Raw genomic sequence first — 13,119 nt, forward strand, 5'->3', positions numbered from 1 at the left:
TAAAGGTTCAGTTGTACACTACGGAGTGGAAAAAAAAAAAGATTCACGATGTCACAAGACCTACTGCCAGCACCCGACCAGGGGGAGACTGTTAAGCGCAGAACAGAGGGGTAGTGACTCAGACCATGTGATGGCTTGCAAAAACACCCCAACAAAAACAGACAACCAAAATATGTTCTAATCATTCAGGCATCAGATAATGATGTTAACTGACAAGTCACCGCTAGGACATTGGGGAATTGCTAAACTGAAATTCAGTCAAATGTTCAGACAACATTTTCTCTCTTGAATAAATGTAGCCAAACTCACATGCCTGTGCAACACTACCTCCCTTTAAAGCTTCAATTCCTTTTGCCAACAACCCCAATAATTTGACACATATAAGTAGAAGTACTTCCAAGCCTCGATATAGTGTCACAGCTTTCTGTCTAGGTCTGACATCTTTTTTTTGGCTGTTGGGTTGGGGTGGGGGGAGGATTTTTTACTATCTCCTTACCAAAAAAAGATTTGTACTAAAGATGCAGATACAAAGGACAATATGGTCTGTCTCTGCTAGCTAGGGTGTAACTCATACAAGCTTAAACACTAAACCTAGATTTCTCACACTCTCTCTGGAGTGAGTTTGCTGAAGGGAGGGAGTTTGCTGAATTTTGCCAGATTGTGATTCCCTTTTCCAATTAGTTCCCCAACTGGCTGTATTTCATCAACAGCAACTGCCAGATTAAATGCCTTACTTGACCATCTTCACCCAATACACTTTGATGTTCAGTTCTCAAGCTTCAAAATACCTTTTGGATGAAGATCAGACAGCACCAAACAGAATTACTAATTAATTAAGCAAAGTTAAATTTTAAACACTGTTTGTTGTGTTAGCCAAAAGCCTGAACAGAACAGTCTTTTTTTTCCCTTCCTCATCAGAGATCAAAGAAGATAACTTCTCCCTCCCCTCCCCTATCTTAATAAATAAAAAAAAAAAAAGAAAAGAAAAGAAAAAAAAAAAGGAAAAGAGGGGAGGGGCATGGGGGGGGAGAATCTCCATAAGCTTTGGTCAGAACAGTTCAAGATGATACCTGTAGCAGCAAGATTTGTGTTTGATCAGTGGGTGTATCAAAAGCCACATTAAGAGAATGCAATCTGCTGTAACTATCTGTATCATTTAACATCGGTAAGTACTTCTTAAGCAAAAACTGTCACTGTCATATGGACCACTTTTCTAACAGCATTATGTATCCCTAAAGCTCTGAATGGGCCTGCGAAGTGTTGAATTCTGTGGCTGAACAGTGACAGATGGGGACACCCACTCATCATTTGTGACTCAAAACCACTCCTCTCTAAGGATGGCCATACACTAGTTTTGGTTAGTACCTGGTAAGAATTGTGCTTTTTAAAAATCCCTTCTCTGTGTAAGTTGCAGGTACGCGTGTTCACATAAGATTTTCTGTCTTAAATTTTCTTCGTCTCTCTGGCCTTCTTCCCCCTGAGATTCACAAGGGAAGAAAAAGAAGAAAAAACCTAGCCACTACATAACCCTTTATTCTAACGAAGGCTGGGTAGGTAATGTTATTAATAATGTAAGCTTTGATATCAACTCGTTCCCATCTAACTCAGATGTTCAATGGGAAAATCGTGTTTCCACCGCCTTTGCTATGATAAAAGGGCCTCCAAAGGTATTTGAACTGTAAGATTCATTTAATCAGAATCGCTTCCCATAAGGAAGAATGTTACTCTGACCCTCACAAAGCTAGCCTTTCACAGAGAGCAATGTTGTGGACCTGTACGGTAACATTATTTTGGCTGTGATGAATCAGCTGCACATCTGACAACTCTCTCACAGTCAATATTCAGTAGCAGGTTCAGTGCTCCCATCTCTCAGAGCCCTACATCTTACTCTGAGAGATGGGGGAGAATGGAGATTGATCCACAACACAACTGAAAAGCAGTAGTGACTAAAAGTCCAGCACACACAAGCATATGTCTCTTCCCTTTTTCATATTTATACATGGGTGAGGAATGGTACTGAGGTGATACGTGACATACTGCAAAACATGCAGAGAAATAAAATTCATCAAGGCTTGACCCAACCACCTTATTTAAAGTCTAGAGTGCACACAGGATCTCATCACAAGAAATTATTCCCACAGAGCAAATGCAGGTAACTGCTCACCACTATTAATAATTATAGTACAGCCTAAAGTCCACAACCAGAGATGGAAGTCTGCTGTGCTACCTACTGCTCAAAATGCAGGAGGAGATGGTTTGGAGCATGCTTGCAGGAGGAGCCAGCCCTTCCTATTGCTCTACACAGCCCATGTGTTTTGCAACTCAAGACCCAGCTTCCCACTTTGAGCTACCCCTTTGGTGGAAAGACCTGCAATATCCTCCTAGACAGTGCCACTGTGAATTTTTGTTCAAACGTAGCATCTTGAAATCCGGGCAGCAACCCCTGCTCGCTAGTGGGGCCTGGGCAACCACCCCTGCAGGGGCACAGGGCAGGAGGGTGGGTGGTCAGCCGCGCTCCCAGAGGGTCCTGCCGCAGGCACGGAGAGCAGCCTCCACCTGAACACCCACTCGGCAGGAATATCCTTCCACACCTGGATGGCTCCACTCTCTGTAAAGGCTCATTAAAATAACAAAACAAGGGTCTGCAGCACCACACTTCAGCTTTATGCCTCCAAATCCTTAAGAGGGACTGTAACTCCCTCCTAAATAAACCTTTTGTGCAGGGAGCTCAGGGCTGCCTGGGCTCCCCTCGGCCACTCCCCGCCGGCGCCGAGCCCTGTGCGCAGCCGCGGCTGCACGGCACCGCGAAGCTCTCCGCTCCTCCAGAGCCCTGCGAAAATTCCTCGGGTTACAGCTCCCTTACTTCTGGATATGTTCTTTTACAACTGCTATTCCTTCCCTCTCTTTTTGTTACCTTTACAGTTTTAAATCCTTTTCAGTACAAAGTTGGGCACCTTGTATGACATATTTTATTGGCGAAAAGATCTGGATTGCTGGATCAGATTTATAAAGCAAGAAAAACTTGATTAGTGGTATTTTTATTTTTTTGGTAGGCTGGGGGTTGGGACTTTCCATCTAACAAGAGCAGCTGGACTCCAAGCTCTTTCAAGAGCTGAAATGTTGCTTCAGGTTCATTTCCACAACCCCATAGCGCTGCATTTATTATTTGCTTTTACTCACAAACTAGTTGTGGTTACAAAAAAAAAAAAAAAAACCCTCTTCCAAACAAATGACATTTTACCTTTTTCTCCACAGGAGAATAAGGTTGACTGCTACTTGTGCTTTGAGGTTTGGATATGATTGAGATGAAACATCTGTTAAGAAAAAAAGGTGGGGGGGGGGGACTTTTTTCTGCTAAAAATATCATGCCTTTTTTTTTTCCACCAAACTTGAAACATGTGATGAAATTCAACTTTTAAAGTATAACCCTGGAGCTACTTGAAACTATAAAAGTCTCCTCAGTATCTGAGGCAAGTCAGAATTTCCACTGTTCAAGCTGGGCTTTTATGAAGAGCAGACTTTAGAAAAAGCTGTAATCTGTCTAGGTAACAAAGGGCACTTGTTCTGCCTGGTGAGGTAAAACTTTGGGTTTCTGTAGCTACTGCAGCAGAAGTGGAGTTGAAGCACACAAAAGCACCCTGACCGATACACACTTTGAATTTGGAACAGCAGCTGGCAAAAGCAATATGCTTCTCACTGAAATTGCCTCTGTAAGTCTGCGCGTACACGCTTGTGCATGTGTAAGGTTCAGCGGGATGACAGGTTGTTGTGTCTAAACCATCCAGCCCGAAGGCTCAGGCACGGATCTAGCACCGTCTATATAAAATGATGGCTCCTAAATTCGATCCCAGAAATGCAAGAACTATTTAATTCTGTCATAAACTGCATCCTCACCTGAGACACTCTAGGATATGAAATCCCTACGGGCAGCAGCGAAGGGCCTTACAGGAGCATGCACATGGAATCTAAACAAGAGCCACGGTAGCAGAAAGCTACCAAAGCCCAGCGAAGGGAGCACTCCGCTACTCGGTTGCCTGGCTGTGTCAAGGTCAAGTCAAACACAAGAGAACTGCCAACTTTAGGAATACAGGGGAGTTGCAGCAGGACATACCGCCTAGTAAATGCGGTATTCAAGAGTTCTGAAAATGAATGTAGTGTTTCACATAAAGGCGAGGGATTCGAAACAAATGTATTGCCTTCTGAAATAGCAAGGGCCAAAACTTCTTTCAGTTACAAGAGCACAAAACTGGAATACTTCCATGAACACCAGCATGAGAGCATTATCTGGCCCCAAATCTTTGCCTGGAAATATGCTCTAGTTTCACATGGGTTAAACAAAACAAAACAAAACAAAACAAAAAAAAGAAGAAAAAAGAAAAGAGAGAGTCACAAGAGAGTCAGAGGAGAATGGCATTTTGACTCACTTTTCAAAAACATGTTTAATAAAACCTCCACGAACTGTGGTCAAAGCTACAAGAAAAATAACTGGTAATAATCGTTGCTGGGAAATTAAAAGTAGAAAAGGACCTTTGTTCTTCAAGTAGAATAAATGAAACCACTGGTATTCATCATGTTTCCAAAGAGATTGTTTTCAAACTCCTGACTTGTTCCCATATTTCATTCTTTGTTCTTGGTGGTGGATGTCCTGGGGCAAAGTTCAAGTACATTTTTATACTGCTGCACATGTACAGCAATGCAGCTTTATCTCTGCACCACGCACGCTAGATCAGCCGCGTCTCACAGATATGCCCGAGTCCGACAGTTTGCCAAGGTGTATCTGATGGTAGACGCTGCCTCCCAGGCTCGTCACCACCGCAGAGGCAGGAGCTGTGACCCAGCCATCTCAGGCGACGGGGGTTTGACAGCGTGCCCGCGCAGCGGGCAGCTAGTGCAGAGCTGCGCACCAGCCTGCACTCCCGCGCCGTCAGCGGGATTGTTACCCAGCCTAAGCTAAATGAACAGCTCGCCCCGATACGCCTACACATGCGACAGTTCCTTCCGCCTCTGAATCACAATGTTGACAGCCCAAGCGAAACACTAATGACCAAGACTGACTCGGTGAGTCCAGATCACCGAGGCCCAGCTCTTTCAAACCTCACGCACAGAGCACGAGCCTCGTATCACTGGCACCCATTCCTTGCCCCTCTCTCAGTCCCGCTACACGGTAGCTTCCCTCACTGATGTGAGCAACCAGCTGGGTGCCACAGTCTGCTGCCTACGCCCTGCCGTGATGCTTCACGCACCCGCGGGATGCGAAGGCAAAGGCAAGAGCCCTCCTGCCTTTGGTGAGATCTCCCTCAGCGACGTCCTTTTGCCCTTTGATTCCCCTGCTTCCCCCATGCACCCTGATGGTCTCGCTCTCACACGCTACAAGAGAAGCAGCTTGTAGACGTAGATTTTTCAACAGCTATACCCACAGGTGACTTTTTGCCTCCTAGCAAACTAGTTCACGACTACCCCAGAGCTGAGAGTAAATGAGCGTTCTTATTGTTAATTGATTTTTTTTTTAACGACCACTAAGAAAGAGCATCAGCTTCTCTGTGAAAGAAGGAAAAGTTGCCAGTCTTAGGTAGAAGGAAAGAGCATGGAAAAAGCAACATTGTTATACATACCAAGCGTGCATATAATATTATTTTGAAGCTTTCCATGTTTCAGGTATTCACTAAGGATCAACTCTACTTTTTTGAGGCGCTTGTTCACTTCCCTTTTCGTTAGCTCGGTTTTCTACCGAAGTATTTTTTATATGTTACACACAATTAAATTAGCATTTGGCTTTCTTCAGCTGCCATAAAGAGTAGAGACCACTTGTAAGTTTGGAAAGTTTTCTTGTATACTACACTTTGAAACCCTCTCTCTGTCATATTGTAAGGGACAGACATGGGTGCAGGAAATCCCAGGCTCTGTTCTCAGCTTTGCTATTGTGTCGCTGAACCAAACGTGCAGCTCGCTTCTGTTGCGGAGTAACAACTTTCCAGCAGTGTAGAATGATCTGAATACAGAGATCAACGTGAAACTATTACTTGCAGCAGGTATGACCTTCCCAGTCTAATGCAGAGGATTAATAACCCAGAAGAAAACTCACGAACTGTAGACAAAACACATCTACCAAAAACTGTCAGGCAGCGCAGGTAGGACTTGCCAGCGAACGAGCGCGACACCCTACACGCGGGGAACAAGCACGGCATGGGTAGCGCATACCCTCCACACAGCAGCGGCCCGGAGGAGGAAAGCTCACCCTCCGAGGTGACATAACAGCCTGCTTTTCACTGCCTTTCTGTGCTCTGCTTGCCAACTTGGGTGGGAGCTGTTAGACACTGTAAAGGTCCATTTGGAAACACCTGGAGACCACTAACTCATTACACACAGGCCATGGACAACCACTGGATGGCAACAGTCTTTCTTCACTACTGACCTGGCTGCACTTGAAACAGCAGCTCTAGAAGTAAAAGCTTCTGACCCCTCAACTGGAACAGCTAATGTTAAGAAACACTTGTACAATTTTCTATTTCTTTTAATTTTTTTTTTTAAGTGCCTTATGCCATAAGATTTTCCTCCCACTCATGGCAAACAGCCTACCTGCTTCTTATAATTTCCTGGATCTGTGCGTGACCACAGGAAAACTTCTGCTAATCCTACCAGTCTCATGTTCTTTGGTGACTTTTATTCTAACTGCCAAACTAAGCAGTTTTCTCTTGGCACTCTCCACTGCTCCTTTTCTTCCCCCCTTCGTGTTCTTTGGTACTCCTTCCAATTCACAGTAACCCGCTTATCAGCTTCCAGCCTAGTCGGGGACTAGCTGGTTGTCAGATGCTGGCTGGTGCTGGTGCGTCACCCTGAAGCTTAAGATAGTTTTCAGTTGTTTCATGTCATATTGAGTAGTTGAAAAGACTACAGCAGAAACCTCTTGACAGCCAAAAAAATACATCCAGTGAGCAAGCGATCGCCAGTCCGAGGTGATCACATAACATACACTCATGCATAGCGAATCTACGCTAAGTGCATAGGATTAGCAACAAGTCATTAAAACACAGAGTTCCCATACAACACCCCAGAAGGCTGACCACAAGAGCACTTTTAAGTAGTGGTAGAATTATTAGCGCTGTTTGCAGTGTCAGTAATGAATAGGTATTTGGTTTAAGAACATGACAGCAAGAATGGACCTTCATTTTCTGCAAAGCACCAAGCCTGCATCAATAGTACTAGGTAGGTAATAACAACGGTGCTGAGATAAAGCAACTTGGCCTGTGTGCAAGATGCAATCTATGTATTTTCTATAAATACACTGGAATTTCATACACATAATATATAGAAAGTTATTTAAGCTTTAGAAAATAAATGAAATAACCATCATAACTGAAGGCATTAACTAGAAAGGCGCATGCAGTTTGAAATAACTGCTTTTTATTACCCAGGCATTGCTTAGCCTAGCACAATACATGAATTTATTACAACTAAGAGATTAACAAGTATGGTGTCTCACAGGCAAATAGCAGGTTAGCTAAAACTAGTTAAAATGCTTGTTCAAGTTTTCCTTTGCTGACAAGTTTATAAACAATTTGGGCCCACATACGATGCCACCTTTCCTCTGAGTTGACAACCCAACAGATACTCTTCCAACTACCAATTTTAGAAACAACTCCAGGAACTAAAGTGTTCATTGAATTCTTCCTGAATGGAGACACAGGGGGGGGAAAAAAAAAAAAAATGGGAATTAGCCCGCAATGCATGAGAGCACCCCGGGGGTGCTGGGGGGGCCACACTCCACCCCATACCCTCCCCTGCAGCTGCAGCCCCAGCAAGGGGGAAGCACGGGCACCTCGGCAGCACTCGCATGGAAGCCAATGTGCTCTCTTCACCGGGCTGCCTGGGACATGCATGGCGGGGGAAGCATGTGCATCTGTGGGGGGGTCCAGGATGGTTGGCAGCATAAGATCAGCAGCCTTAAACCACTAGTTCATTCTTTACTATTGGTTCCTTGTTTGCTTATCAGCTCTTATTAACGTCAAAAATAACAACACAGCTCTTCATGGTGGAGCTCTGTTAACCATGCCTCAAGCTCCCACTTGACCACAGATTGCCTGGATGCTGGGTGGAGGAGGAGGAGATAAAGGACTCACTGGACATACTAGTAACGGCTTGAAAAACATGTAATACTAAGAATATAATTAATTATTTTTCTGCTCTGCTAAATACAACATGCCTTACTTGCAGGTTCAGAAATTCCAAAATGTCTTGTAAATGTGTGAAAAGTGCTACAGCTAGATATGATAGATTTTTTCCAGCAGCAACATGTGCTTTGAACTCTGCTGGAGGGCTCTCTAATATTTATGGGCAAGAAGATGACCTGAATAATTTTGTCCTTTCTGGTACCAGACAAGGAACCATCTTACATCTAGGGATGTGGATACATCTGGTTTGGGAAACATATCAAAAAATGGGTTTGTTGATTCAGGTCAAGCTCTGTCACTACTTTCAGCAGGACTTTGAATATCATGTTCAGATAAGGCACCAGGAAGGCTTGGATCTTCTCCAGTCTTCTGTTGAGAGAATAATAAAGACAACACCCTCAGCTGACAAATGAAACAGGGAACAGATTGTTATCAGCGTAAGAGGCAGCTCCTCTAACAGGAACAGGACTATACTGATCTCAGAGAGATGCGAGATTTCTGGTTAGTAGAAACACTTAAGTCATACTTTTCAGGTGAACAGTGACATGAGAAATCACATTATCACATAATGGGGTGACAGGTTAGGTATCTCCTGAGCTTAAGAACTTCTTCACCTTGAACTTCAAAGGGCAGCTGAAGTAGACCAATAGCTATATCCCACTGGGCTCTAAAGAGCTTGTATTGAGACAAATAGGAAATTACCTCTTTTCCACAACCAGTCTTTGTCAGAGGGAGATTTTCCTGCTTCTGGTTCAGATGTCACAAGCAGGGAGAAAACAGGCTGCTCTGAAAAGCTTCTAAATGTTCAAAGTGATGGAGGAACCCTAGTTCACTTCATTAAGACAGGGAATGGTCAAGATAAGAAAGCTCTCCTGGTCTACAGGCTTTAGCTGTGAAAATTTTCCAAAAGTTCTGGGGAAAGGAGGTTTAAAAAGTTCTGGAAAACAAGAGCAGGACTCTTGAACAATTCATTAAAAAGCTTTCTTATGTCTTGAAGAGCAGAGAGAGAACTTGGGTGTCATTACTGAACACACTAATGGCAGGTATCTTTCTGAGCCACCTGCATGTCTCCGTGATGGAAGATGACTTGCTGTTTGATGCTACATTCAATTCCTACCTGCCATTTTACCTTCCCCACTGAAATTAAATGAAAAGTATCTCCCAATATCTGTGCTAGTTTCTGTGACTTCTTCCAGAGCCACCTCCAATCATTCTGGCAACCTCCTATTCTATCTAAGGCCAAGGAAGAGAAAATGCAAGCTCTTTTATCCTAGACGTAAAGATTGATGAAGCACATGGCTCCTGTGCAGAAACTGCTGGACAAGAAAGTTCAAGCATGAGAAGTTTGCACACAGCTACGGCAGATTGCACAAGTACTCTAAGTCTGGCAAGTGGAAGTCTCTGAAATGCAGTGGGAAAGCACTGCTAAATCTTGAATGAAAGTTGAAAATTAATCCACTACAGAACCTATATCCAGCATGCCCAATTGTAGAGTTATTAATGAAAGAGGAAGAAGGGAAACAGCAATAGTAATACAAGAAGAGACAGGTTTCCACTGGTGTCTCTTATCTAAGGAAATCACTGACCACGTGTGAGAAAATCCAAAAATCCCAATTTAGTGATTTGCCCAGCAGCAAAATCAAAGGCAGGTGCTGGATATAATAGACAATACTGGGCAAACTGTTTCCTTCTGCACAGCACTCGGTAAACAGAGTCGCCAGTATTGAGTTCTAACCTCTTGTCATGCAGCAACATTGAGTCAACAATCCGCTCTCATGGCTTAATGCTTTTGATGTTTACTTTGTTCTTTCTATAGTTCAAAAGAAAGCACTAATGCACCAGTCCTCTTACCAAATACAATCTTAATCCCAGAATCCCGAGCCTTTTGCTGTTGGCCAGTTAAGTCTGTTAAGACGAAAGGATTTGATCAAGCTTTACATAACAACACAGAAGTTAAATCCAGCAGAGAGAGTTCTTTTTATCTGTGCTGCTCAGACAGCTAAGAGGGGTGAAAAAAGAGAGGAAGAAAAAAAAAAAGGTAATGAACTTGGCTATGTAAAACAAAATAAGGAATTCAATTATTTCTCTTATTGCCATTTTGCCTTTTCAGTGACAGTCTTCTAAAGAACTCAGATTTATTCTCCAATAAAGTCTCTGAGTGTGAAGGCTGTATCTTGCCCCTAACCCAGAACAACTGTGGCACCTGCTGTGCTTTTCTGCAAATCTAAGATATGTTTCTTTTTTAATTTTTCCCATCCCTGCTGTGTATTTATGAAAACAGAATATAGTTCATTGATTAGACACTTGCCTGGTGCTTGGCAGAGCTGGGTTCAAGTCTTTGTTTTGCCATTCATGCCCTTTGTGAACTTAGCCCAACCAACCACGCTTCAGGGTGTTACAACTCACAATCTTTGAAACTAGTTATCAGTCATGTTGATGTTATGACACACGAATGTATAATCATGCAACATATATGTGTTACACCAGTACATATGTAAAGATTGTGAGGTAGCAAAATGAAAGCAGATAGCTATTTTAGATGGAAAGATTAATATACTTTCTAGAATATTAATTACATTTTCACACAAAACATTTCTATACAGAGAAGAGCTACAACAGTGGTCATCTTGTACTGAACACACAGAATTCAAGCTGTGCCCTAACAAAGGTGTCAAATCATATTTCAGCTTCACTTCATCCTAGTATCACAATTTTATGCTAGTATTATCAGAATCATTCAAAAACATTCCGTCAGTAGAAAGTACAAAGTGACACAAAACGGGTGAAAGCATCCTGGTTTAACATAATGCTTCTAGTATCATCTGTTAATTATAGGAAGATTTTCAATATCCCATTCAAGAGGGAAGTGGCTAACGCTGTTCCCAGCATGGAAAGCATAGCCTGGAGATCCGAGAGCAGAAGGGATGAGGACCAAGCCTTGGCAACCTGCACACGTTTGCCCGAGCACCAGCTGGGAACAGTTACCTGCCTCCCAGCCGGAAAGATGCCACAGACCAGCTCTGCCCCAGTGGCAGCACACAAAGAAAGGACCACCTGCTGGTACCTAAATCTTGTCTGCACTACTCAGCTACTTCGTAAGAAATGAGACGCATCAGAAGTAATAATGTAAAGCTGCTGAAAGACTGAAATTAGAGTAGCCTAAAAGGTTTTACACTCTAATAAAAACAATCCTGCTGCTGACTAGTTTGGAAATATTATATATTGGATATTATGTTTGCTATGCAAGACAATTCTACACAACAAAGTAAGAAAAGATTAGAGGCAAGGAAAGGTAGAATGAGACACAGAATAATGGAATTATTCACCTCGCTGACATTTAATATCCTGTGTTAAGTAGATTCTCCTGTAATTCCGAAAATTAAAAAGCCACCCTTTATTAGAGTTATGTCCTACTATGAGCAGAAAGGAAAACTGTGGTGAAGTGAAATACTGAAACACTTTTAACAAACACGGACTCCATGACGGCAAGTGTATCTTGCTTTCGTGTTCAACAGCAGCCTACAAGCACCAACTGAAACTGAGCTCCTACCTGACAGGCACCTGGGAGGGAACGTTCTTTGTGAACAACAGACGTGATAGAAACGTGGTATCCAGGAAACACAGTACATTAACACCTTTCACTGGTAAGGAACTGGAAGACAGACATTCTTAACATAGAGAATCTTTCAAGTTCTGCTTAGACAGAAGTCTCTACCACCAGAAATAAATGCACAGATTATAAAAGGACAGAAATTAAGTTAAGCTTGACATGGTTCATTGCTCTAAATAAGTTGGGCACATTGTTTCCACTAGCCTATAATACAAATCTAGCACACAGCCCATGCAACCACTTGTTATACCAGAGTTTCCCAGAGAGTTTCTGAAGTCTTATTTCCTTGTTTTTTTAAAAGAATGAGCAACAATGTCCTCAAATTAATCTCTTCCATTCATCAACCCCACCTGCCCAACTGAAGCTCAAGGCACCTCCGATGTGTTCTCTGCCACACAGAATACCATGTCCATACTCAAGGTCCCCACAGGCCCTTCCCACCACAACAACGATTCCATCTCCACTGCAAGCAGAGGCCCGATCACAGAGGAGGAGATGAAAGGAGCCTTGGAAAGAAGTTGTTATCTGAGGCAGTCATGGTTCCATTCGTATTCAAGAGAAATGTATTGAGTAAGAGTCTCTGGTCTTTAATAGAAATTAATGCAGGAGTTTCTAAAGCTGGTTTGTGTAACAAATCACAAAACTCAATGCTAACATTCTCAGTGATCACATTTACCACCTTTGCTGGGTATAGTGACATTCACTACTGCTACCAATGCTAAAACACATATCTGGAAAAAAAATTGAGAGACCTTGAATTAAAACACTTGGTCCCTATGATAAAACCGTGTGACTTTTTTTTGATACTAGCAGGACAGTGGTAGGAGATACAGAAATAATACACTGCTCCCATTTTAACAGCTTTGCCAGGCAAAAAACACATCAGTATATCAAGAACTGCATTCTCACACTGACTTATTCACTGATGTACTCCAGTATCCCTTAATATTAGCCAGGAAATTTTGTTCTTTAAATACCTTCTAGATGAAAGTGTTCATCACCAATAGTGTCTCTGAAGCCTTCCCCAGATAAATCCTGTTTAAAAGAAAAAAAAAATTAATGACAAATATACCATATACAGAGTGTTGAGGTGTTAAGAATATATATTACCATCAACAGGATTAATTTAAAACACTAACGAGAGCACAGAAGTTGTTTTCCATAAAAGAAGTCAATCACTTTGTTAGTGGTAGTCAATGCATTTGATGCTATTTTACAATGCTTCGGACATACTTTAGGACAAAAATTTAATGGGGATTAATAGATTGTACAGGGGAAAGAAAAAAAAAGTGTTCATATTCAAATCCTTTTCAAAGTAGATTAATATTAATATTTCAACCT

General features: G+C 42.4%; 1 protein-coding gene across 1 annotated transcript in view; it reads right to left on the reverse strand.

The window, feature by feature from the left end:
- NKD1 (naked cuticle homolog 1 (Drosophila)) overlaps positions 1 to 12,813 on the reverse strand; it is a gene marked incomplete at its 5' end in the record, with an annotated part of 37,659 nt that extends 24,846 nt beyond the window's left edge. Inside the window, one exon of the mRNA XM_010284468.1 lies at positions 12,756 to 12,813. Within this exon, the coding sequence (XP_010282770.1) occupies positions 12,756 to 12,813 (58 nt within the window). The remainder of the gene's footprint in view (positions 1 to 12,755) is intronic.
- Between the last annotated feature and the right edge of the window lie 306 nt (positions 12,814 to 13,119).

The sequence above is a fragment of the Phaethon lepturus genome, unplaced genomic scaffold (genome assembly GCF_000687285.1).
Source record: "Phaethon lepturus isolate BGI_N335 unplaced genomic scaffold, ASM68728v1 scaffold11103, whole genome shotgun sequence".
NCBI lineage: Eukaryota > Metazoa > Chordata > Aves > Phaethontiformes > Phaethontidae > Phaethon > Phaethon lepturus.